Source organism: Scyliorhinus torazame, chromosome 5 (genome assembly GCF_047496885.1).
Source record: "Scyliorhinus torazame isolate Kashiwa2021f chromosome 5, sScyTor2.1, whole genome shotgun sequence".
NCBI classification, from domain to species: domain Eukaryota; kingdom Metazoa; phylum Chordata; class Chondrichthyes; order Carcharhiniformes; family Scyliorhinidae; genus Scyliorhinus; species Scyliorhinus torazame.
In genome coordinates, this window is record NC_092711.1 from 187995927 (window position 1) to 188022048 (window position 26122).

Here is a 26122-nt window from a genome sequence, read left to right on the forward strand (position 1 = left end):
AAGGGTAAGGAAACATGGATAAGATGGGGGGGTAAATATATATAAAGAAAGGCAAGAGAGAAATAAATGGTAAAAGACAGTTAAAATGAAATGGGATGAAAACAAATGGGTCAAGGTGGGGTAGAGCCACTCATCTGAAGTTGCTGAATTCGATGTTGATCCATTTGTTTTCATCCCATTTCATATTAACTGTCTTTTACCGTTTATTTCTCTCTTGCCTTTCTTTATATACATTTACCCCCCCCATCTTCTCCAGGTGGTGGGGTGGAGCACAGTCCTATTGTTCTGAGGAAATGGGCCATTAGAATGCAAACGAGCAGGGGTTTCGATCAGGTCTAGCTACCTGCGTTTCAAATACACAGACTCTCTGTATCTGCGTTGGCCATAATTCCCATGGTCCTTTGCAGGTGGCCATCACAGATGGCTACAGGTTGCAAGCTTGATGGTAAGGTGAGCTGTGGTAAAGACCCAGAGTAACCAGAAAGTGATGTGGACAGATTACATGAATGGGCATTAAGATGAGTTTGATTTGATTTGATTTATTGTCACGTACCGAAGTACAGTGAAAAGTATTTTTCTGTGGCCGAGGGAACGTACACAGTACGTACATAGTAGACAAAAAGAATAATCAACAGAGAACATTGACAAATGGTACGTGGACAAACAATGATTGGTTACAGTGCAGTACAAGGGGCCAAACAAAGCAAATACATGAGCAAGAGCAGAATAGGGCATCGTCAATAGTGTTCTTACAGGGAACATATCAGTCCGAGGGAGAGTCATTGAGGAGTCTTGTAATTGTGGTTGTTCCTATTTCTGGATGTGCGGGTCTTCAGACTTCTGTACCTTCTGCTTCATGGAAGGGTCTGGCAGAAGGCAATGCCTGGGTGGGAGGGGTCTCTGATAATGCTGTCTGCCTTCCTGAGGCAGCGGGAGGTGTATACAGAATCAATGTCGGGGTGGCAAGCTTGGGCTGAGTTCACCACACTCTGCAGTTTCTTGCGATCTTGGAGCAGTTGCAATACCAGGCTGTGATGCAGCCAGATAGGATGCTCTCTATCGCACATCTGTAGAAGTTATTTCTTCAGCTTGCATAAGAAGTAGACACTATTGGGCTTTCTTGACAGATCAGATGGAATATCAGAAAGCAATTTGTACAATGAGATATGTTTGTACAAGGAATGTTAAAAGTTAATGTGCAGCAAACAATTAGCAAGGGAAATGACATTTTGGGCATCACAGTGCCAGGGACCCGGGTTCAATTCCGACCTTGGGTGAATGTCTGCGTGAGTTTCCTATGGGTGCTCTGGTTTCCTCCAACAGTCCAAAGATGTGCAGATTAGGTGGATTGGCTATGCTACATTGGCCCGAGGTGGAGTTGCGGGGATAGTGCAGGGTTTGGACCGAGGTCTGGTGCTCTTTCGGAGGGTCGGTGTGGATTTGATGGGCAGAATCCCCTTCTGCACTGTAGGATTCTATGATTCTATTTTATGACCGCGACTGCTTACAATGTATGCGAATGATTTGGAGGAAGGAAGTGAATGTAGTGTAGCCAAATTTACAGACGCATAAAAATAGGTCAAAAGGTAAGCTGGGAGAGGGATACAAACTGTTTGCAAAGAGATACTGATTGATTAAGTAAGTCAGTAAAAAGTTGGCAAAAGAGATATAATATGCAAAAATGTGAAGTTGATCATTTTGGAAGGGAGAACAAAAGAACAGACTATCATTTAAATGGCAAAAAACTGTAGAAAGCTGCAACACAAAGGGACGTGCAGGTACTTGTGCACGAAATACAGTGAGCTAGTCCACAGGTACAGCAGGTAATTGGGAAGGCTAACGTTGGCCCTTATTGCAAGGGGGTTGGAATATAAGAGTGGGGAAGTCTTGCTGCAACTGTACAAAGTACTGGTGAGACCACATCTGGAGCACGGGGAGCAGTTTTACTCCCCTTATTTAAGGAATTATATTAAATTGGTCACGGTTCTGAGAAGCATTGGCACAATGGACCAAATAGCCTCCTAATGAACTGTGCCATGTTACCATTCAATTTCTGTACGGCATTCTGAAATATCACAGCATAATTTTATTTCTGCTAAGGGCGCCATGGTGGCACAGTGGTTAGCGCTGCTGCCTCACGGACCCCCGAGGACCAGGGTTCCATTCTGGCTCAGGGTCACTGTCCATGTGGAGCTTGCACATTCTCCCCATGTCTGCATGGATCACACCCCCACAACCCAAAAGAAGATGTGCAGGGTAGGTGGATTGATCATGCTAAATTGCCCCTTAATTGGAAAAAAAATTGGGTACTCTAAATTTTTATTTTTTTAAAATTCTATTTCTGCTGAATAAGTGCAGCAATAGAATGCAGTGTGAAATTTTACACAATATTATTTTTTGTTCTGTACCCAGTGTTTCTGTAGTGTAGTGGTTATCATATTTGCCTAATATGCGTAAGGTCCTTGATTCGAAACCGGGTCGAAATATTTGCACAGGTTTTTAATCTCAGAGTGAGGAAAATAACAGTATTTCAGCTTTATTGTAGAATGTTAACTGACTCCAATATATTACACTGTGTTACATTTCCCCTTCCTCTCTACAGTTCTGTACACACTCTAACACATAATGGGCGAAATTCTCCAGTATAGGCCAAATGTCCGCCGACCGGCACCAAAAACGGCGCAAATCAGTCGGGCATCGCGCCACCCCAAAGGTGCGGAATCCTCCGCACCTTGGGGGGGCCGAGCCCCAACCTTGAGGGGCTAGGTCCGCGCCGGACTGATTTCCGCCCCGCCAGCTGGCGGAAGTGCCCCGCCAGCTGGCGCGGAAATGACATTGCCGGGCGGCACATGCGCGGGAGCGTTAGCGGCCGCTCACGGCATCCCTGCGCATGCGCTGTGGAGGGAGCCTCTTCCACCTCCACCATGGTGGAGACCGTGGCCAGGCCACCGTGGGGGCACCCCCCGGGACCAGATCGCCCTGCGTGTCCCCCCCACAGGACCCCGGAGCCCGCCCCGCCGCCTTGTCCCGCCGGTAAGGTAGGTTGTTTAATCCACGCCGGCGGATTACCACCGATGCTGGAATAATCTCAGCCGGTCTGACAGCATCTGCGGAGAGAAAGGAAGCCAACGAGTCTGAATGACTCTTTGTCATATCTGATAAAGCTCCAATAATTCTCTCTTACCCGGCTCCACATTGAGTGAGACAGGGACAACCAGCAGGATTTTAACCCACACTCACCAATCACCCCTGGCAGCAGGATGAGGCAACGGCAGCTTCAGTCAGCATGTTACTGCCCATCCCTGGCGCACAAGATACTCCAACCCTGGGTCAAACCTCCCAATACACCGAGCAGAGGCTCATACAACATAGAATTTACAGTGCAGAAGGAGGCCATTCGGCCCATCGAGCCTGCACAGGCCCTTGGAAAGAGCACCCCATTTAAGCCACAACTCCGCCCCATACCCATAACCCAGCAACCCCACTGGACACTAGGCAATTTAGCATGGCCAATCCACCTAACCTGCAAGTCTTTGTACTGTGGGAGGAAACCAGGGCACCTGGAGGAACCCCACGCAGACAAAGAACAAAGAAAAGTACAGCACAGGAACAGGCCCTTCGGCCCTCCAAGCCCGTGCCGACCATGCTGCTTGACTAAACTACAATCTTCTACACTCCCTGGGTCAGTATCCCTCTATTCCCATCCTATTCATGTATTTGTCAAGATGCCCCTTAAATGTCACTATCGTCCCTGCTTCCACCACCTCCTCCGGTAGCGAGTTCCAGGCACCCACTACCCTCTGTGTAAAAAAACTTGCCTCATACATCGACTCTAAACCTTGCCCCTTAAACCTATGCCGTTAGTAATTGACCCCTCTACCCTGGGGAAAAGGCTCTGACTATCCACTCTGTCTATGCCCCTCATAATTTTGTAGATCTCTATCAGGTCACCCCTCAACCTCCATCGTACCAGTGAGAACAAACCAAGTTTATTCAACAGGGAGAACGTGCAGACTCCATACAGACAGTGACCCAAGCCGGAAATCGAACCTGGGACCCTGGAGCTGTGAAGCGACAATGCTAACCACTGTGCTACCGTGCCACCCACGAAAACACAAGTAGATTATCTAAACCTATGAGCGGTATTTACACAATACCCGAGTGAGTGAAACTTTCTTTGAGCTTCAATCGGGAAACTTCGGCTCATACAACTTGTGAAAACTTGCTCCTCATGAATGTTTCTTCACATATGAAAGGAACTAAAATCAAATTCGGTTTATCACACCCAAGGTTCCATGGTCAGGAACATTACCAAAATTTATTGTTCTTAAGAATTCCATACAAGTTTATTGTTGAATGTGAACTGAATAAAACATCAAGCAAAATATTGAATATGTGTTCTGTACCCTTTCTCATAAAACACATTTCATAAAATCGCCTGTGCTTTCGGTTGGCAGCAAGTATTTGGAGAGTGCGGGACAGGAATATTGCTGCTTTTCCCTTATTTAAAAACCAATTTAGCGTGCCCAATTCTTTTCTTTCCAATTAAGGGGCAATTTAGCATGGCCAATTCACCAAGCCTGCACATCTTTTTGTGTTGTGGGGGTGAGACACATGCAGACACAGAGAGAATGTGAAAACCCCACATGGACAGTGACCCGAGGCCAGGATTAAAATAGATGGTTGTAATCGAATGTAATCATTTCATTGATTTCTAATGTGTTATATGTAGATATATGTTAACCTGAAACATATTTTAAATGTTCAGAATAAATTTTCATTAAATTGGTAATGCAGGTAACACCGGATAACAGCAGAGCCAGTAGCGCTCGAGAAATATTTTTATTGTTTCCCAATACCAACCTGGAACTATGTTACAATGAATGTTCATGGAGGGAAACAATGAAGTCTCGAACCACCAACCTTTCAGTTAACAGCCAAACACACTGACCAATTGTGCTGTACAGGTTAACCAAAACCAGAGTGTCTGTGAGTTAAAGCTTCAGATTGCTGCCACCGGAATGACAATCGTTATCAGTTTTACTCTTCCAAAATAAAAGGTGGGACATTCATTGTGGATTTATGGCAACAGTCTGATCCCACCCACTGCAGTCACCAGGAACTGTCTCTCCTACAACCCGTGCCGTTTCAGTTCGAGCCTTTCGGTGACTTGTCTGTTACCAAATATTCTGATTGTCCTGAGGCTGATATTAGGCTTAATTTCCTGGGGCGGCACAGTGGTTAGCACTTGCTGTCTCATGGCGCTGAGGACCCCGATTTGTTCCCGGCTCCGGACCACTTTCTCTATGGAGTTTACACCTTCTCCCCATGTTTGTGTGGGTGTCACCCTCACATCCCAAAGATGTGCAGGGTAGGTAGATTGGCCATGCTAAATTACCCCTTAATTGGGAAAAAAAGAGGAGGGCACGTTCAATTTGAAAAAAAACGTTTGAATTCCTGATGTGCAGTAACGTGAATCCTTTCAATGTCTCAAATCAGTTTATTTTACTGTTAACTTCAGAGTCAATGTTCGAGAGTTCAAAGAAGGGAAATTTCTCTTAACAGTCTCTGCTCAGTCAAACAGTTCACCTTTATTTTTCCTCTGATTCTGGTTCCCAAAGAGTTTCCAAAGATTCACAAAGCTGGAGACTGGGTTTTCTGGTTTGGTTCCTTCTCCATTCTTTCCACCTGGCAACTGACAACATTTTTCAAAATCTTGGGTGGAAATCTCCATTGGCTCACAGCAAAATCACGAAACGTAATTGGGCGGAGAATAGGTTCCAACGCCAAAATTGCGGCGGGTGCCGATTTGACACCAAATCGCAATTCTCCGTCACCTCAACAACGGCGTCAATGAGGTCCGTAACACATGTACAGTAAACACTGTTCGCATGTCATTAGCAGGCCCAACCCGGTATTTTCCGGGGCTTCCGTGATGCTCTGCCTCCGATGGTCTGAGTTGCCGATGGCGTCGTTCACTTTTACTTTTAAAAATTGTGAAACCAGTATCGTGGCTGCTGAGGGAGAGGGGGCATGGAAAGTGCCCAAAATCGGCAGTTTGCTGACAGCTGTGCCGCTGGCCAGGGGCTTCTGCCAGTGACAGTGGGAATAGCAAGGGATGGCCAGGAGGTTGCCTGTGGGGTCGGGGTGGACGGGCACCTTACACCATTGCCACAGCCGCAAGGCAGCCATGCAGCTGTGCACATTGTTAACAGCTCACTGTGAATTTAGGGCTGTGGTTCATATAGGTCCCCCCCCAGGCTACCGCCCTAGGTGCCCTCTGGCCCCAGCCGACCCATCAGCTGTATGGGCGTGCTCCAGTGCCATCTTATTGTCTGGGATGAGTGTGTGTGGGGATTGCAATGTATATATGTGGCTGCAGCTTGTCAGCCTCCTGAATGTCAATCATGGACCTGGTGAATCTCACACCATTTTTATTGGAATCAATTGTGTTCCACTTGGTGCTGGTGCTAGCCCCTCAACAGTTGCTGAATCAATTCAGGTTTGGCGCCAGCTTTGCTGTCGTGAAAGTCCACAAATTCTGCCCCAGTGACAACACTTAGTCCCAGGAATGGAGAATCCATCCCCTTGTCTCAATCCTCTGCCTTGCATCATGTCCAGGGATGAAGAAATAGTTTTGTGGAGAGATTGTAGAGACAGGGATGTTTCTATTTAGGATGAAAACGGGAGGCTGTGGAAACATCTTGTGGGAACAACTCAAACTAGCGGTCACTGTTTACAAGTAAAGGTGAAGACAGATGAAGAGATTTCTTCCTCTCGGAGGGTCATGAACTTTCTTCATCAAAAGGCACTGGAAGCAGAGTCTATGAATATTTTTAAGGCACAGGTAGACAGATTCTTGGTAGGGCAGGGGGTGAAAGGATATCATGTGTCGGCAGGAATGTGTAGTTAAAGATGAAATCAGATCAACCTTGATCTTACCTAATGATCGAGCAGGCTCGAAGGGCTTTCTCCTGCTCATTTGTATGTTCATATGTAACTTGCATTGAGATATTAAAAAGGCCATGTGTTTAACAGAAAGCTAATTCATTATACTTTTACCTTCAAAATGACTCCAATAACGTGATTGGAGGCCATTAACATAATCAACAGACCCCAATGAAAATAGTTCAGTCCTGGATACAATGAAACTAAAATCAATCAGTGATTACTTGTGAATGCGCTGCCCTGTCAGCAGACGGACAAGTAATTGAAGCCCTTCCTGCACTTGTGTGTTTACTCACATCAAGTCTTGTTCACCCATCACCCCTGTGCTCACTGACCTGCTAAAGGTTCCTTATTAAGAAGCACAAATTTTTTAAAAATCTCACGCTTGTTTTCCTCCAAGGTTGCGACCATCCCTATCTCTGTAATCTCCTCCAGACACATACCCTCCCAGATCTTTACAATCATCTCATTCCGGCCTGTGGAACAATCCTGATTTTAATCGCTCCACCATTCGTGATTTTTCTTTCACTTGCCTGGGCTACAAGCTCTGGAATTTCCACCGTAAAACTCTCCACCTCACTTTCCTCCTTAAAACCTCACTCTTTGACCAAGCTTCTGGTCGCCTGCCCTTATATCTCACGTGGCTGTGTCAAATGTTCCTTTGTCACGTTTCATTGTGTTCAAGGTACAATATAAATACAAATTATTTTTTTAATAAACTTTTTTATTAAATTTACAAGTACCCAATTATTTTTTTCCACTGAAGGGGCAATTTAGCATTGCCAAATCACCTAACCATTTAGGTTTAGCAGCACCAATCCACATAATCCACCTAGACTTTTTCCCAGGGTAGAGGGGTCAATTACTAGGGGGCATAGGTTTAAGGTGCGAGGGGCAAGGTTTCGAGATGTACGAGGTAAGTTTTTACACAGAGGGTAATGGGTGCCTGGAATTCGCTGCTGGAGGAGGTGGTGGAAGCAGGGACGATAGTGACGTTTAAGGGGGATCTTAACAAATACATGAATACGATGGGAATAGAGGGATATGGACCCTGGAAGTGTAGAAGATTTTAGTTTACACGGGCAGCATCTTCGGCGCAGGCTTGGAGGGTCGAAGGGCTGTTCCTGTGCTGTATTTTTCTTTGTTCAAACCTGCATATCTTTGGGTTGTGGAGGTGAAACCCACGCAGACGCGAGAATGTATAAATACAAATTATTGTCACTGACTTGAATATATATTGTTGATCAGTCTCAGCAATAATACATTGTAACTCAAAGTGTAAAGCAGTTTGTTGGAGAATGCACAGGTGCTATATATTGCACATTCCTCCCGTCACAAAGATGGCGGCCACACATGCCCCCTGCTGCACTTTGCCCACTGGGAAGATGGCGGCCGTTATCTCGGGCGTGTAACTGGGAAGAAGTTGCGGACCCGCTCCGTATAAATGAGGGAGCGGGAAGTTCTTTTTCGTGGTTTGCGGTGTACACGTTTACGAAGCCTCTCCACCGGATCCATCGCTTCCTTCATTCCGTCAATTTACCCATTTACTTATCATGCATCAAATAATTGACTGTGTTGTCGCCATCACTCATTGCCATGCCTCGTGCCCAGCCTGGCCCCTCATTCACTCCGATTTTGGAGGACCAGACTCTCCCGCTGTCCTCCAGTCCCGCCCTTCTCTCCCTATTGGTCCGGAGCTGCTGTCAATCAGCCAGGCATTAAGACACAATGTTTCAGGCAGCTGCCCTTTTATCCAGACTGTAAGAATTTACATATTTTCATACTTTCCAAACAAGAACAGAGTCAGGGTAAAGAGAGGAGGAAAGAACAAACGGTCTTGTGACAAGATGGAAGGTTGGAGTGATTAAATGACAAAGGGAATGATGGTGCAAGGCAACATTGAGTGACAAAGAGACAAGTAAATAAACTAAAGGGACAAGTGAAGAAACAAAAGAGGGTCAAATGAGTACATGATCTGGAATTGTTGAAATAAATATTGAAGCTCAAGATCACATGAATTGTGGGTAGCACTTTTGCTTCACAGCTTGAGGGTCCCAGGTTTGATTCCTGGCTTGGGTCACTGCGCGGAGTCTGCACGTTCTCCCCGTATCTGCATGGGTTTCCTCCGGGTGCTCCGGTTTCCTCACATAAGTCCCGAAAGACATGCTGTTAGGTGAATTGGACATTCTGAATTCTCCATTTGTGTACCTGAACAGGCGCCGGAATGTGGCGACTAGGGGCTTTTCACAGTAACTTCATTGCAGTGTTAATGTATGCCTACTTGTAACAATAAAGATTATTATGATTTAATGGTGAACATCCGCCAATCTGGATTTAGTCTCTTCAGTGCAGAGGTGATCCCATTATGAATAATGAATAGCAAGAAGTACAAGTATATCTCTGCGTCACCTGGAAATGTGTGTGGCCTGAATATTGGAAGCAGCAGATGGCAGTGAACATTTTTCATGAAATCTGTAACAGGGGCACATATTTTTATCAATCTGAGCTTCGGTGGTATGCTAGAGTTCTTTCAGTTTTCTCTGCTGACCTTTTCCTAGACAGCTGGTGTGAGAAGAAGGATTTAGTCAGTAAAATAAAGTCACTATGAGAGTGATAATGAAAAAATATTGTGTCAATGTTCAGTGACCACCTGATCACTTCATGAGTGAGTCAGTCTGTGAAAATGTAACTCGAATAATCACATCCACTGCAGATGATTCTCTGGCTACAAGATGGATAAGAAAGGAACCAGAAGTGTACATCCCACCCAGCTGGGCAACACTGGAGAGGCACTGGAGGATGGGTATCATAGAATCATAGAATTTACAGTGCAGGTCAATGGTGTCAACGGTAGCGAACAGACCAAGGACAATGAGGGAATGCTGATCTTTGTCACATTCACATCGGATGAAATTAGTGGCTTTAAGAATTGGTTCAATACTATGACAGGGACAGAAATCCTATTGGAAAATTCAAATATGGAGTTTCAGGAAAGATGGGCATGGATTTGGGAGGTGACCAGGACTTTGGAGAGAGAATAGAGATTGGAGATGGGGCAAATGGGCTTGCAAGGACAATGGGGTCAATGATTGGATTTATTAAGGGGTGATGATGGTAGATTTTGAGGGACAGTACCTCAACATTGAGAGTTAACAATGTCCATGACCTTGGGCAAGTTGGGTCGTCAGTGGTTTAGGGTCAATGGAGCAGGAGGTGGATCTCATGGACAAGATGAGCACTGAGAGGGCATGAAAGGGAGATGAGAGAGAAATTAAAGGCCGATGTGGGTTCAAAGCTCCGGCAAGAGTGACTTAAGATACAGAGTAACCCGGTGGGTTAGCGGGGTGAAAGCACTGGAGGCAGATGATTGGATGTCTCAACCTTAGTTACATGGAAGCTCCATGAGATCCTAACAATTGTTGGAGATGAGCAGACAAGGAGGAGGGAGAGCCCTTCAAAAGGAACTAACTTGTGCAAGAGATATTAAAAAGGTTCAGCAGTGTGGGCTCAACATTGTTGATTTATTTGATTTTGAGGCAGAATATTAACACATATAACCAGGGCTGGATGTTATCCACATCAGCAGAAAAAAACCCAAATGAACATGGTTTAGTCCTGGATATGATTGGCAGCAAAATTCTTGTGAACTTTCTGGTGTGTCAGGAGGGTGGATGAATCAGTGAATATCATCCCACACTCTGAGTAGGTGACTCATCCTCCCCAGTGTGAACTCGTTGGTGTGCACTGAGTTGAGATGACCACCTGAACTCAGTCCCACAGTCAGAGCACCTGTACGGTTTCTCATCAGTGTGAACACGTTGATGAGACATCAGATCCCAGGAGCTTTTATAGCACTGCCCACAGACCGGGCATTTAAAAGATCTCTCCCCAGTGTGAACGCGCTGGTGTCTCAGGAGCTTGGATGAGTCAGCAAATCCTTTCCCACACTCGGAGCAGGTGAACGGTGTCTCTCCAGTGTGACTGCGTTGATGAGTTTTCAGTTCAGATGGATATCTGAAACCCTTTCCACAGTCCCCACATTTCCATGGCATCCCCCCACTGTGACTACGCTTGTGTCTTGACAGGCCAGATGATTGGCTGAAGCCCCTTCCACACACAGGGCACGTGTACGGTTTCTCCCCACTGTGAACGATGCTTTTTCCTTCCATGTTTAATATCCAATGATATTCAGGTTACGATAAATTAGGTGACTCTGTCAGATCCTGATGTGATGTTTGCTTTCAGTTTTCCACCACAAATCCTCCCCTTTTAATATCTTGTGAAATAGATCTAAAACAGAAAAAAAGGAGTGAGACAGTACTCACAAAAACACAAAGGCAGGTTGTGAAATTGAGCTGAATGAATCTGGTAATTTGTGTGGTCGGCAGCAAGAAACATTGACCATGAAAGCTGCTGGTATGTTGCAAAAATCCAACTGGTTCACGAGTGGCCTTCAAGGAAGGGAACCTGACACCCAGTCTGAACCTGCACAAGACTCTAATGTTCATAACAAGAGAGAGGCAGAGAGAGTAGGAGAGACAGAGCGAGAGAGACAGAGCGAGAGAGGCAGAGCAAGAGAGGCAGAGCGAGAGACGGAGCGGGAGACAGAGAAAGCAAGAGACAGAGAGCGAGAGACAGAGAAAGCGAGAGATAGAGAGCGAGAGACAGAGAGCGAGAGACAGAGCGAGAGAGACAGAGCGAGAGAGACACAGAGACAGAGAGCGATAGTGATATAGAGAGAGGGACAGAGTAAGTCAGACAGAGAGTGTGTGAAAGGGGGCTAAGGGCCAAAGAATGAAAGTGGCTAGGACAAAGAATTTGACATAAAAGTATGGATGAATATGACAACATTAAGTAATTTGGTACATACTTAGGTTAATTTACTCGACATGTGCTTTGAAACAAACAATATAAAATGTATTCCCTGGGCAGACGCACCTGAAACAATTATTAATAGTTAAATGTGTATTCTTAAGACATAATAGTAATAAAGAATATATTATGCCTCCAGGGCATAATGCGACTTAGCCAGCTAACTTGGCCACATTTTTCAGGAAGGCAGATTCACAAAGAAACACACAGAAACAGCCTGTTCAGCAAATCCATTTATCAGCAGTCCCCTGAAGACGTTATGAATACAGACTGGTTCCAGTCAGAAATAAGGTTATGAGGAGATTGTATATACCAAGAACCAAGGGCGGCACGGTAGCGTAATGGTTAGCACTGCTGCCTCACGGTGTCAAGGACCTGGTTTTGATCCTGGCCCCGGGTCACTGTCCGTGTGGAGTTTGCACGTTCTCCCCTTGCCGGCGTGGGTTTCACCCCCATAACCCAAAGAGGTACAGATTAGGTGGATTGACCATGCTAAATTGCCCCTTAATGAGAAAAAAAATAATTAAGTACTCTAAAAAAAATTTTTTTTCAAGAACCAAGGTGGCACAGTAGCACTAGCGGCACTGTTGCATCACAGCTCCAAGGTCCCAGGTTCGATTCCCGGCTTGGGTCCCTGTCTGCGCGGAGTCTGCACTTTCTCCTCGTATCTGGTTTCCTCGCGGTGCTCCGGTTTCCTCCCACATTCCAAAGATGTGCAGGTTAGGCAGCTTGGCCATGCTAAATTGCCCTTAGTGTCCAAAACAAAAAAGGTTAGGTGGCGTTACGGGAATAGGGTGGAGACGTAGGGTGCTCTTTACAAGGACCAGTGCAGACTCGATGGGCCAAATGGCCTTCTTCTGCACTGTAAATTTTATGATTCTATGACAGTGCTAAGGGGGTCTGGAAAACATCAGGAGACCATGAGTGAGGCATATGTTGCCTAAAAACAAATTTCACTGATCAGTGTGTGTAGTCTATAGCTACAATGATTGGATCATGTCATTTGAGATGGGCTACTAGCCTTTTGAAACTTGTGTAATTACTGAAGAATTATGTAAATTTAGAGTCGACCTGGAACTGCCCCAGGTTGCTCTCCCATGCACACTGTGGAGAATACAGATTGTCTTTAACCAGAGTTGCTGTATCCGTGAGTCTTTGGGTACTCTAAATTTATTTTTAAAAAGGATGGGAAATCCAATCAGTTTCTAAAATCGCTCCCACAGAAATTGGTGCTACGAGCAGGGTTGGCCACCGGTCTCCAGAGGCATATGATGAGCCACCTAAGCGGGTGAGTACATTATTATTTACCGCGCATCAGACAGCCGGACCCATAAGTTGAAAGACCCAAACAAAATTGAGAAGTAGTAAGTGGCAGACGCGCACAACGCTGAGTACATTCTAAGGGTCGGGTGAACAAAAATGGACTTTAGTACCCCGCTGATTAGCAGAGCAAGTAACCTTGCGCTTGGGAAAGACGTAGAGAGGTTAGAGACGTGCCACTAATTGATGACGGCCAAACTTGGAGATCCTGGATGGGGATCCCAAGGCAGCATAATACAAACTGTAGTGACTGAACATAAAAATTACTAAGAAAAATGGTGTAGAGAGAATATTATTCAGAGTCGCAAAAAGCAAAAAGCTTGGTGGTTAGGACAGACTAAAAATAAACCAGAAATGGCAGCTGTCATACTTGCTGCTATGATGAAAAAACATCTCTGAAGCAAGGCGTAGTATAAACAGGTAGCCACTGTTAAAGCAGCACAGGAGGAAACACTTAAAGAACCAACAGAAAGGATGGTGCGGGACTATATCCCAAACTCTGCGAAATAGAAGAGGATGGGCCCAGGGAAAGGTAGACTGGGGAAACCTAGCAGACTAAGCAGCCCAATATAATGACAATCCACTCCCCCTAAAATACAAAGGCCCCATCCGCTCCCATAGCACCAATTCAAACCAAAGTTAAAAAAAAAAACACCATGGGAGGAGCGGCCACAACGGTCACTCAAGAAATGCCCTGACTGCAACAGAGAAACAAATGTTTATGGTCAAAGTCGCGCCATTGCGCCGAGACCATACAAACTCAGCCTTCTGGGAAATTATGGACGAATTAAGGGAAATTCATAACCCTAGACAACATAAGATCATTCGTAAAGGGAAAACTGGCAGGTCCAGTTGCCCACAGCCCTACAAAATCGGAATTGGATAACTGCGGCAGGCAGGACGGCCCAACAAAAATAGGATGGATTCCTACCGACCCTCCACTGCACTGTAAGAAATGGTGGGAGGCTCAGACCAGTGACAAGACAGACAAAGCTGTTGTCATCATTCTGAGCCTGCACGAACAACAAGCAAAGTTGATGCATCAACAAGATTTAAATCCCATGACTGTCGTTCCAGGGGCAGCCGCGGTGAAACATCACTGTTTATGATTTAGAGGGAGAGGCATATAGCCCCTTTTCAAATGGTGGTGAAAGTGCAAAGACAAGGAAGGTTTTTTGCTTTTGCCTTTTGCATCACAACAAAACTGATCAAATAAAGAATTAGTTGGGTTTTTGCACGGTGGGACAGTGGTTAGCATTGCTGCCTCACGGCGCAAGGTCTCAGGTTTGATCCCAGCTCTGGGTCACTGTCCGTGTGGAGTTTACACATTCTCCCCATGTCTGCGTGGGCTTCACCCCCACAACCCAAAGATGTGCAGTTTAAGTGGATTGGCCACGCTAAATTGAAAGTCAGAGAGATCTAGGTGTACAGGTCCACAGGTCACTGAAAGGGGCAACACAGGTGGAGAAGGTAGTCAAGAAGGCATACGGCATGCTTGCCTTCATTGGCCTGGGCATTGAGTATAAGAATTGGCAAGTCATGTTGCAGCTGTATAGAACCTTAGTTAGGCCACACTTGGAGTATAGTGTTCAATTCTGGTTGCAACACTACCAGGATGTGGAGGCTTTAGAGAGGGTGCAGAAGAGATTTACCAGAATGTTGCCTAGTATGGAGGGCATTAGCTATGAGGAGCGGTTGAATAAACTCGGTTTGTTCTCACTGGAACAACGAAGGTTGAGGGGCGACCTGATAGAGGTCTACAAAATTATGAGGGGCATAGAAAAGTGGATAGTCAGAGGCTTTTCCCCAGGGTAGAGGGGTCAATTACTGGGGGGTATAGGTTTAAGGTGCGAGGGCAAGGTTTAGAGTAGATGTACGAGGCAAGTTTTTTAAACAGAGGTTGGTGGAACTCGCGACCGGAGGAGGTGGTGGAAGCAGGGACGATAGTGACATTTAAGGGGCATCTTGACAAATACATGAATAGGATGGGAATAGAGGGATATGGACCCAGGAAGTGTAGAAGATTGTAGGTTAGTTGGGCAGCATGGTCGGCACGGGCTTGGAGGGCCGAAGGGCCTGTTCCTGTGCTGTACTTTTCTTTGTTCCTTGGTCTAAATTGCCCCTTAATTGGGAAAATAATAATGGGGTACTCTAAATTTAGATTTTTAAAAATTAGTTGGATTATAGATGAAATACAAGTTTGTGTTGTTCTGAGTCAAGGTCAGATTATAAACTTGCAGTTCGGCAACGATCTAATTTGAATTCTTCAAAACAAGTTAAAAGTGAACTGATAAGATTTCTTTCAAACTTGGTTAAGTAATGGAAATTGAATCGGTTTAAAGGAAAAATAAAGGATACAGGAAAAGAAATTGGAGCAGAAAGATTAACTACTTCAGCAGACAATTTATTTGTTTTTAAATTGCCCAGAAATTCATATGTCTGAATGACTCACTATAAGGTTTATCTGTTGATTTATGGGGACTCAATGGCACCAGTTAAAAGTAGAAATTAAAAGTAAAAGTTTAAGCACGCTCTAGAGGAATTTGGAACAAATGCGAGAATTTTATTGTGCTATCACATCACCCCCATTAGGAACAAAGGTTTTGTGGGTCATAATGTGTTTGGGTGAAAATGTCTTTTGAGATTTGAATTTAACAAAAGATAGGTGATGCCTATGAAATCAGTTGTTAAATCTTATAATGAAGAAGAATGGCTGTGGTCGTTCCCCTCAGTAACAAGTATACTGCTTTGGATACTGTTGAGGGGGACGACCTACCAGGGGTAAGCCACGGTGAACGGATCTCCAGCACTGAGTCCGTCCCTGTGGCTCAGAAGGGAAGGAGGGGGAGCAGGAGAGCAATAGTTATTGGGGACTCGATAGTTATAGGGACAGATAGACGGTTCTGTGGCAACGAAAGAGACTCACGGATGGTATGTTGCCTCCCGGGTGCCAGGGTCCGTGACGTCTCAGACCGTGTTTTCAGAATCCTTCAGGGGGAGGGAGAACAGTCACAAGTTGTGGTACACATCGGTACCAACGACATAGGTAAGAGAAGGGACGGGGATTTTAAAAAGGAATTTAGGGAGCTAGGGTGGAAGCTGAGAGCCAGGACAAACCATGTTGTCATCTCTGATTTGTTGCCGGTGCTACGTGCTCGCGAGGGGAGGAACAGGGAGAGAGTGCAGATAAACTGGGGCAGCACGGTAGCATGGTGGATAGCACAATTCCTTCACAGCTCCAGGGTCCCAGGTTCGATTCTGGCTTGGGTCACTGTCTGTGCGGAGTCGGCACATCCTCCCCGTGTGTGCGTGGGTTTCCTCCGGGTGCTCCGGTTTCCTCCCACAGTCCAAAGATGTGCAGGTTAGGTGGATTGGCCATGATAAATTGCCCTTAGTGTCCAAAATTGCGCTTAGTGTTGGGTGGGGTTACTGGGTTATGGGGATAGGGTGGAGGTGTTGACCTTGGGTAGGGTGCTCTTTCCAAGAGCCGGTGCAGACTCGATGGGCTAAATGGCCTCCTTCTGCACTGTAAATTCTATGATAATCTATGAAACACGTGGCTGCAGGGATGGTGTAGGAGGGTTTCAGTTATGTGGACAGTAGGAGCTCATTCTGGGGAAGGTGGGACCTGTACAGACAGGACGGTTTGCACCTGAACCAAAGGGGCACCAATATCCTGGGAGGGAAATTTGCTACGGCTCTTCGGGGGGGGGGTTTAAACTAATTTCTCAGGGGGGTGGGATAACGAGCTGCAGTCCAGAAGCCAGTGTTGAGAGTAGTGAGTACTGAGGAGGGTATCAAGGTCGCAGGAGTGTACCGGCAGGCAGGAAGGTGGGTTGAAGTGTGTCTACTTCAATGCAAGGAGCATCCGGAATAAGGTAGGTGAACTGGGAGCGTGGATTGGTACTTGGGACTACGATGTTGTGGCCATTACGGAGACATGGTTAGAACAGGGACAGGAATGGTTGTTAGAAGTTCCGGAGTATAAATGTTTCAGTAAGTGTAGGGAAGGTGGTAAAAGAGGCGGAGGAGTAGCATTGTTAATCAAGGATAGTTTAACGGCTGCAGAAAGGCAGTTCAAAGGGGATCTGCCTACTGAGGTAATATGGGCTGACGTTAGAAATAGGAAAGGAGCGGTCACGTTGTTAGGAGTTTTCTAGAGGCTCCCAAATAGTAATAGAGATGTGGAGGAAGAAATAGCAGAACAGATTATGGATAGGTGTGGAGGTCTCAGGGTAGCTGTCATGGGTGACTTTAACTTTCCAAATAGTGATTGGAACCTCTATAGGTCAAACAGTTCGGATGGGGCAGTTTTTGTACAATGTGTGCAGGAGGATTTCCTGACACAATATGTGGATAGGCCGACAAGGGGGGGCCACATTGGATTTGGTACTGGGTAATGAACCTGGCCAGTGTTAGATTTGTTTGTAAGAGAGCACTTTGGAGATAGTGACCACAATTCGGTGGCTTTCACTATTGCAATGGAGAGGGATAGGGCCATGCGGCAGGGCAAGGTTTATAATTGGGGGAGGGGTAATTAGGATGCGATTAGGCAAGAATTAGGGAGCATAAGATGGCAACAGAAACTGTCAGGGAAAGGCACAAATGAAAAGTGGAGCTTGTTCAAGGAACAAATACTGCATGTCCTTGATAGGTATGTCCCTGTCAGGCAGGGAGGAAATGGCCGTGTGAGGGAACCATGGTTCACAAAAGAGGTTGAATGTCTTGTCAAGAGGAAAAAGGAAGCGTATGTAAGGATGAGAAAACAAGGTTCAGTTGGGTCGCTTGAGGGTTACAAGGTAGCAAGGATTGAGCTAAAAAAAGGGCTAAGGAGAGCTAGGAGGGGGCATGAGAAGTCCTTGGCGGGTCGGATCAAGGAAAACCCCAAGGCTTTTTACTCTTATGTGAGAAATAAAAGAATGACCAGGATGTGGTTAGGGCCGGTCAAGGACAGTACTGGGAACTTGTGCATGGAATCAGAAGAAATAGGAGTGGCGTTGAATGAATACTTTTCTTCATTGTTCACCAAGGAGAGGGGCCATGTTTTGAGGATGAAAGTCTGATACAGGCGGGTAGGCTGGAGGAGGTAGATGTTCTGAGGAAGGATGTACTAGCAATTTTGAAAAACCTTAGGGTCGACAAGTCCCCATGGCCAGATGGGATATATCCAAGGATTCTTTGGGAGGCAAGGGATGAGATTGCAGAGCCTTTGGTTTTGATCTTTGGGTCCTCACTGTCCACGGGGATAGTGCCAGAGGATTGGAGAGTGGCAAATGTTGTTCCTCTGTTCAAGAAAGGGAATAGGAATGACCCTAGTAATTATAGGCCGGTTAGTCTTACTCCGGTGGTCGGAAAAGGTCCTGAAGGATAGGATTTATGACCATTTGGAAAGATGCAGCTTAGGATAGTCAACATGGATTCGTGAAAGGTAAGTCTTGCCTCACAAATTTGATTGAATTCTTTGAGGAGATAACTAAGTGTATAGATGAAGGTAGAGCAGTTGATGTCGTATACATGGATTTTAGTAAGGCGTTTGATAAGGTTCCCCATGATCGGCTCAGGAAGAAAGTAAGGAGGTGTGGGATAGAGGGAAATTTGGCCAATTGGAAAAGTCACTGGCTATCACATAGAAGACAGAGGGTGGTGGTGGATGGAAAATGTTCAGACTGGAGACCAGTTATCAGCGGTTTACCACAGGGATCAGTGCTGGGTCCTCTCCTATTTGTGATTTTTATCAATGACTTGGAGGAGGGGGCTGAAGGGTGGGTCAGTAAATTTGCTGATGACACCAAGATTGGTGGAGTAGTGGATGAGGTGGAGGGCTGCAAAGAGACATTGATAGGATGCAGAGCTGGACCTGAAAATGGCAGATGGAGTTTAACCCTTATAACATAGAACATAGAACATAGAAAATACAGCACAGAACAGGCCCTTCGGCCCACGATGTTGTGCCAAACCTTTGTCCTAGATTAATCATAGATTATCATTGAATTTACAGTGCAGAAGGAGGCCATTCGGCCCTTTGAGTCTGCACCGGCTCTTGGAAAGAGCACCATACCCAAATTCAACACCTCCACCCAACACCAAGGGCAATTTGGACATTAAGGGCAATTTATCATTGGCCAATTCACCTAACCCGCACATCTTTGGACTGTGGGAGGAAACCGGAGCACCCGGAGGAAACCCACGCAGACACGGGGAGGACGTGCAGACTCCGCACAATGACCCAAGCCGGAATTGAACCTGGGACCATGGAGCTGTGAAGCAATTGCGCTATCCACAATGCTACCGTGCTGCCCTTAAGAACAAATAAATCTACACTATATCATTTTACCGTCATCCATGTACCTATCCAATAGCTGCTTGAAGGTCCCTAATGTTTCCGACTCAACTACTTCCACAGGCAGTGCATTCCATGCCCCCACTACGCTCTGGGTAAAGAACCTACCTCTGATATCCCTCCTATATCTTCCACCTTTCACCTTAAATTTATGTCCCCTTGTAATGGTGTGTTCCACCCGGGGAAAAAGTCTCTGTCTACTTTATCTATTCCACTGATCATCTTATAAACCTTTATCAAGTCGCCCCTCATCCTTCTCTGCTCTAATGAGAAAAGGCCTAGCACCCTCAACCTTTCCTCGTAAGACCTACTCTCCATTCCAGGCAACATCCTGGTAAATCTTCTTTGCACCTTTTCCAGAGCTTCCACATCCTTCCTAAAATGAGGCGACCAGAACTGTACACAGTACTCCAAATGTGGCCTTACCAAAGTTTTGTACAGCTGCATCATCACCTCACGGCTCTTAAATTCAATCCCTCTGTTAATGAACGCGAGCACACCATAGGCCTTCTTCACAGCTCTATCCACTTGAGTGGCAACTTTCAAAGATGTATGAACATAGACCCCAAGATCTCTCTGCTCCTCCACATTGCCAAGAACTCTACCGTTAACCCTATATTCCGCATTCATATTTGTCCTTCCAAAATGGACAACCTCACACTTTTCAGGGTTAAACTCCATCTGCCACTTCTCAGCCCAGCTCTGCATCCTATCTATGTCTCTTTGCAGCCGACAACAGCCCTTCTTACTATCCACAACTCCACCAATCTTCGTATCGTCTGCAAATTTACTGACCCACCCTTCAACTCCCTCATCCAAGTCATTAATGAAAATCACAAACAGCAGAGGACCCAGAACTGATCCCTGCGGTACGCCACTGGTAACTGGGATCCAGGCTGAATATTTGCCATCCACCACCACTCTCTGACTTCTATCGGTTAGCCAGTTCCTTATCCAACTGGCCAAATTTCCCACTATCCCATGCCTCCTTACTTTCTGCATAAGCCTACCATGGGGAACTTTATCAAATGCCTTACTAAAATCCATGTACACTACATCCACTGCTTTACCTTCATCCACATGCTTGGTCACCTCCTCAAAGAATTCAATAAGATTTGTAAGGCAAGACCTACCCCTCACAAATCCGTGCTGACTATCCCTAATCAAGCAGTGTCTTTCCAGATGCTCAGAAATCCTATCCTTCAGTACCCTTTCCATTACTTTGCCTACCACCGAAGTAAGACTAACTGGCCTGTAATTCCCAGGGTTATCCCTAGTTCCTTTTTTGAACAGGGGCACGACATTCGCCACTCTCCAATCCCCTGGTACCACCCCTGTTGACAGTGAGGATGAAAAGATCATTGCCAACGGCTCTGCAATTTCATCTCTTGCTTCCCATAGAATCCTTGGATATATCCCGTCAGGCCCGGGGGACTTGTCTATCCTCAAGTTTTTCAAAATGCCCAACACATCTTCCTTCCTGACAAGTATTTCCTTGAGCTTACCAATCGTTTCACACAGTCCTCTCCAACAATATCGCCCCTCTCATTTGTAAATACAGAAGAAAAATACTCATTCAAGACCTCTCCTATCTCTTCAGACTCAATACACAATCTCCCGCTACTGTCCTTGATCGGACCTACCCTCGCTCTAGTCATTATAAGTGCGAGGTCATAGATTATCATAGAATTTACAGTGCAGAAGGAGGCCATTCGGCCCATCGAGTCCACACCGGCTCCTGGAGAGAGCACCCGACCCAAGGTCAACACCTCCACCCTATCCCCATAACCCAGTAACCCCACCCAACACTAAGGGCAATTTTGGACACTAAGGGCAATTTATCATGGCCAATCCACCTAACCTGCACATCTTTGGACTGTGGGAGGAAACCGGAGCACCCGGAGGAAACCCACGCAGACACGGGGAGGACGTGCAGACTCCGCACAGACAGTGACTCAAGCTGGAATCGAACCTGCAACCCTGGAGCTGTGAAGCAATTGTGCTATCCACAATGCTACCGTGCTGCCCACTAGGTGATTCATTTTAGGAGAAAAAATTTGAATGCGGATTACAGGGTCAACGGCAGGGTTCTGAGGAATGGAGGAACAGAGAGATCTTGGGGTTCATGTCCACAGATCTCTGAAGGTTGCCACTCAAGTGGGTAGAGCCTTGAAGAAGGCTTATAGTGTGTTACCGTTTATTAACAGAGGGCTTGAGTTTAAGAGCTGCGGGGTTATGCTGCAACTATACATAACCCTGGTGAGGCCACATTTCGAGTATTGTGTGCAGTTCTGGTCACCGCACTATAGGAAGGATGTGGAAGCATTGGAAAGGGTGCAAAGGTGATTTACCAGGATGCTGCCTGGTTTGCAGGATAGGTCTTTTGAGGAAAGGTTCAGGGAGCTAGGGCTTTTCTCTTTGGAGCGGAGGAGGATGAGAGGCGACTTAATAGAGGTTTATAAGATGATGAGGGGGATAGAGTGGACGTTCAGAGACTATTTCCTCGGGTGGATGTAGCTGTTACAAGGGGGCGTAACTATAAGGTTCAGTGTGGGAGATATAGGAGGGATGTACGAGGTAGGTTCTTTACTGAGAGAGTGGTTAGGGTGTGGAATGGACTGCCTGCTGTGATAATGGAGTCGGACACTTCAGGAACTTTCAAGCGGTTATTGGATAGGCACATGGAGCACGCCAGAATGACAGGGAGTGGGATAGCTTGATCTTGGTTTCGGACAATGCTCGGCACAACATCGAGGGCCGAAGGGCCTGTTCTGTGCTGTTCTATAATGGCGGATCTTATTTATTATTTTAACCATGAGTGTGAACTTGCAAGTGTTTTGTCCCTTTAAGCACCTGTTGCTGTGAGAGAAAGCTGGGGATTAACTGTTTGAGTTTTATCAGCTGTGTTTCACTTGTTTATGTGGAGGTCCGTAGAGTCATATTATCGTTAAGTTTTATCTTTCTGGGGAATTAACTTTGTCTGGAGTTTTTAATTACAGACACTCTGAAAGTTGACAACAGAACCTCAAGGACGTTTACGTAATTCGTTTTGCTTATCATTGTTTTCAAGCACTTGATATGTTTCACTGTTAGTCTTTGAACATCTTTTGTGTGTCTGATTCGAGCATTGATGTTTTCTGCCTGAAATTGTAATCTTTGAGATCATTGTTTAAGGGATTTAAGTCAAACAGTTGACAAAAACTGGAGTCATGTTTTTCTGGCCAGAGGCATGATTCTGGGATACATTTAATAAAAATTACAGTACCCAATTATTTTTTTTCCAATTAAGGGGCAAATAAGCGTGGCCAATCCACTTACCATGCACATCTTTGGGATGTGGGGTGAGACCCGCACAAACACAGGGAGAATGTGCAAACTTCACACAGACAGTGACCCAGGGCTGGGATTGGCACCATGAGGCAGCACTGCTAACCACTGCCCCACCATGACGCCTATGGGCAGCACGATAGCATTGTGGATAGCACAATTGCTTCACAGCTCCAAGGTCCCAGGTTCGATTCCGGCTTGGGTCACTGTCTGTGCGGAGTCTGCACTTCCACCCGTGTGTGCGTGGGTTTCCTCTCAGTCCAAAGATGCGCAGGTTAGGTGGATTAGCCATGATAAATTGCCCTTAGTGTCCAAAATTGCCCTTAGTGTTGGGTGGAGTTGCTGGGTTATGGGGATAGGGTGGAGGTGTTGACCTTGGATAGGCACATGGAGCACGCCAGAATGACAGGGAGTGGGATAGCTTGATCTTGGTTTCGGACAATGCTCGGCACAACATCGAGGGCCGAAGGGCCTGTAGGGTGCTCTTTCCAAGAGCCAGTGCAGACTAGATGGGCCGAATGGTCTCCTTCTGCACTGTAAATTCTATGATTCCAGGATATTTTTGATCAACATATGGGAATTTTAATCCAGATACAAATTCACACATGTAAGAATGAGATAATTTGAATTCAATATAATTGATTGGAGTTTGGGATATCTAAAATGTTTATGTCCATTCCTTTATTGGATTGATCTTGTTCTCCACAAGGTGGAGACTGTTCATTGACATCTTTAAGGGACAGTAGCAGTCAGTGGGGTGGCATTTGTGGGGGGGGGGGGCTGGGTGTGAAAGGAGGGAGTTATACCCAGGAATAGGGGCAGCCGATTTAGCACAGGGCTAAATCGCTGGCTTTGAAAGCAGACCAAGGCGGGCCAGCAGCATGGTTCAATTCCCATACCAGCCTCCCCAAACAAGCAACGGAACTAGGAGCTTTTCACAGTAACTTCATTTGAAGCCTACTTGTGACAATAAGCGGTTTTCATTTAATTTCAACAGTGCATGGTTATTTGTTGCTTTTTGTCTGTTTCTGTTCGGCATATATTTGAAAATATCTACAATAAAATATTTTTAAAAAGAGATTAGTATGTGTTCATGGCAGAACAACGGTAAGCAGCTTGTCAATGGGCAACTAGGAATAGGGAACAGATGGCCCAAGTGAGATGGAGTGACAATGAGGAGGGGGAAACAGATCGTTGGAAGAAATAGATAGAATTAAAATTGGGGTGGAGAGTTCACAGTCAGATGTTGTTGAACTCAATGATAAGTCAGAAAGGCAATAACATGCCTAATCAGAAGGTGAGGTGCTGTTCCTCCAGTTTGTGCTGGGCTTCACTGGAACATTGTAACATGCCAAGGTCAGATATGAGAGCAGGACCGAGTTGAAATAGCAGACGATAGGTCTGGGGTCCTGCTTGCGGACAGAGCAACGGTGCTCTGTAAAGCGATCAGCCAGTGTGCGTTTAATCTCTCCAATGGAGAGGAGACCACATTGGGAGCAGCAACTGCAACAGACCAGATTGAAGGAGGTACGCCTGAAGCGCTGCCTCACCTGAAAAGTGTTTAGGCCTTTGGATAGCGAGCAATGAGGAGACAAAGAGTTCGGCCCGGCCGCAGTTTGCCCGCTGGAAACATGGCGGCCGTAACCTCGGATCTGTCGTTGAGAAAAACCTGTGGCCCTGCTCAATTGAAACGGAGGACTTGGAATTTATTTATTTCAGAGTTCGCGCGAACGTGACAACATGTTTACAGAAGCCTTCCCACCCACCTGCATTACCCCCTCCGCTCCGCTTTTTTTTTTCTCTATTTACCGATTCCAGATTCAACAAAGAAGCCTCTCTCAATCGCCATTAATCACACTGCGCATGCTCCACTACGCCCCTCATTCACTCCGATTGCTTGGAGGACCAGCCGCGCCCGCTTGGTCCTCCCGTCCCGTCCCTCTCTTTCTAATGGTCCAAAGCGACCGTCAATCACCCCGGCATTGTGACGGGTTCAAACGACAAGAGCTGCCACAAAGTGAGCCTGACTTGCTGATTATTGGCAGCATTCTCTGTTTGGGAATTGGAGCTAGAGATGGATGGTCAGTTCCTCTCGGTGCGGAGTGGGGGGATTCACATTCATTTTCCTAGTGCACTGATTATCACCTTTACATCAGAAAGCCCCCTCTTCAATCCTGCCTGGAAATGTTTCAAATTGTATTTGAGGAGGAATTAACAGTGAGTTTAATTTCATATTGAACAGGTGGAGAGTTATTGTCTCATTCTTTAAAAGCTAATTCTTCACCTTTAAAAATTATGAACAATTTTGACAGGGTAAACAAGAATATGCTGTTTCCACTAATTGGTATTCAGAATGTCGAGATGCCGGCATTGTACTGGGGTGGGCAAAGTACGAAGTCTTACAATACCAGGTTAAATAACAACAGGTTTGTTTGGAATCACAAGCTTTCAGAGCACAGCTCTTTCATCAGATGAGTGGAGAGGTGGGTTCCACAAGCACATATACAGATAAAATCAATGATGCAAGATGATATTTGAATGTGAGTCTTTGCAGGTAATTAAGTCTTTCCAGGTCCAGACGGTGCAGCAGGAGAGAGGAATAATCAGTTTAAGGAGGTGTGAATTGTTTCAAACCAGGACAGTTGGTAGGATTTTGCAAGGCCAGGCTAGATGGTAGGGGGGCGAATGTAGTGTGACATATATAGGATCCATCACCCTGGCCAGGTCCTCTAAGTACCTCTTTCTCCGCTGGGCAAACTTCTTATGCAGAAAGGCCACAAGCTGCTCCGTCGACCACTGGGCCGGCAAACGCAGACCCTGACCCTCCACCATCTTCCCCTGTGTCGCAGGCTCCAAACCAGCTTTCAGCGAATGTACCCTCCTTTTTCGACCACTTCTGGTCCACAAATCCATAAACCGGTGGGATACTCTCTACTTCCACCTCACCAACACCTTATACCATCACTCAGCTCCGCTGTTAATTGGGGAAAAGATCCAAAACATCCACCACGAGAGGGAGCACTGTTATAGGGTATTGAATTGTAAGGGGAATAGATAGGCATTTCGGTGGTCACAAACAGGACTCCAGGTTGGTATGTTGCCTCCCTGGTTCTCAGATCAAGGGTATCTCAGAGTGGCTACAGGAAACTCTGAAGGGGGAGGGTGAACAGCCGGTGGTCATGGTACACATTGGTACAAAAAATAGATCTAAAATGGGATGAGTTCCTAAAAGCAGAAATAGGGAGTTCGGAAGTAAGTTGATAAGTAGGACCTCACAGGGAGTGATCTCAGGATTATTACCAGTGTCACATACTA

The 26122-nt window shown here is 45.9% G+C and overlaps 1 protein-coding gene across 1 annotated transcript in view; it reads right to left on the reverse strand.

Moving 5' to 3' along the window:
- The window catches only part of LOC140418089 (uncharacterized), a 35459-nt gene extending 10780 nt beyond the window's left edge, over positions 1-24679 (reverse strand). The window contains exons 1-2 of the mRNA XM_072501511.1: positions 24574-24679; positions 10638-11238 (exon numbers count right to left, since the gene is read on the reverse strand). Of these exons, the coding sequence (XP_072357612.1) occupies positions 10638-11117 (480 nt within the window). The 5' untranslated portion in view covers positions 11118-11238; positions 24574-24679. The remainder of the gene's footprint in view (positions 1-10637; positions 11239-24573) is intronic.
- Positions 24680-26122: the final 1443 nt, after the last annotated feature.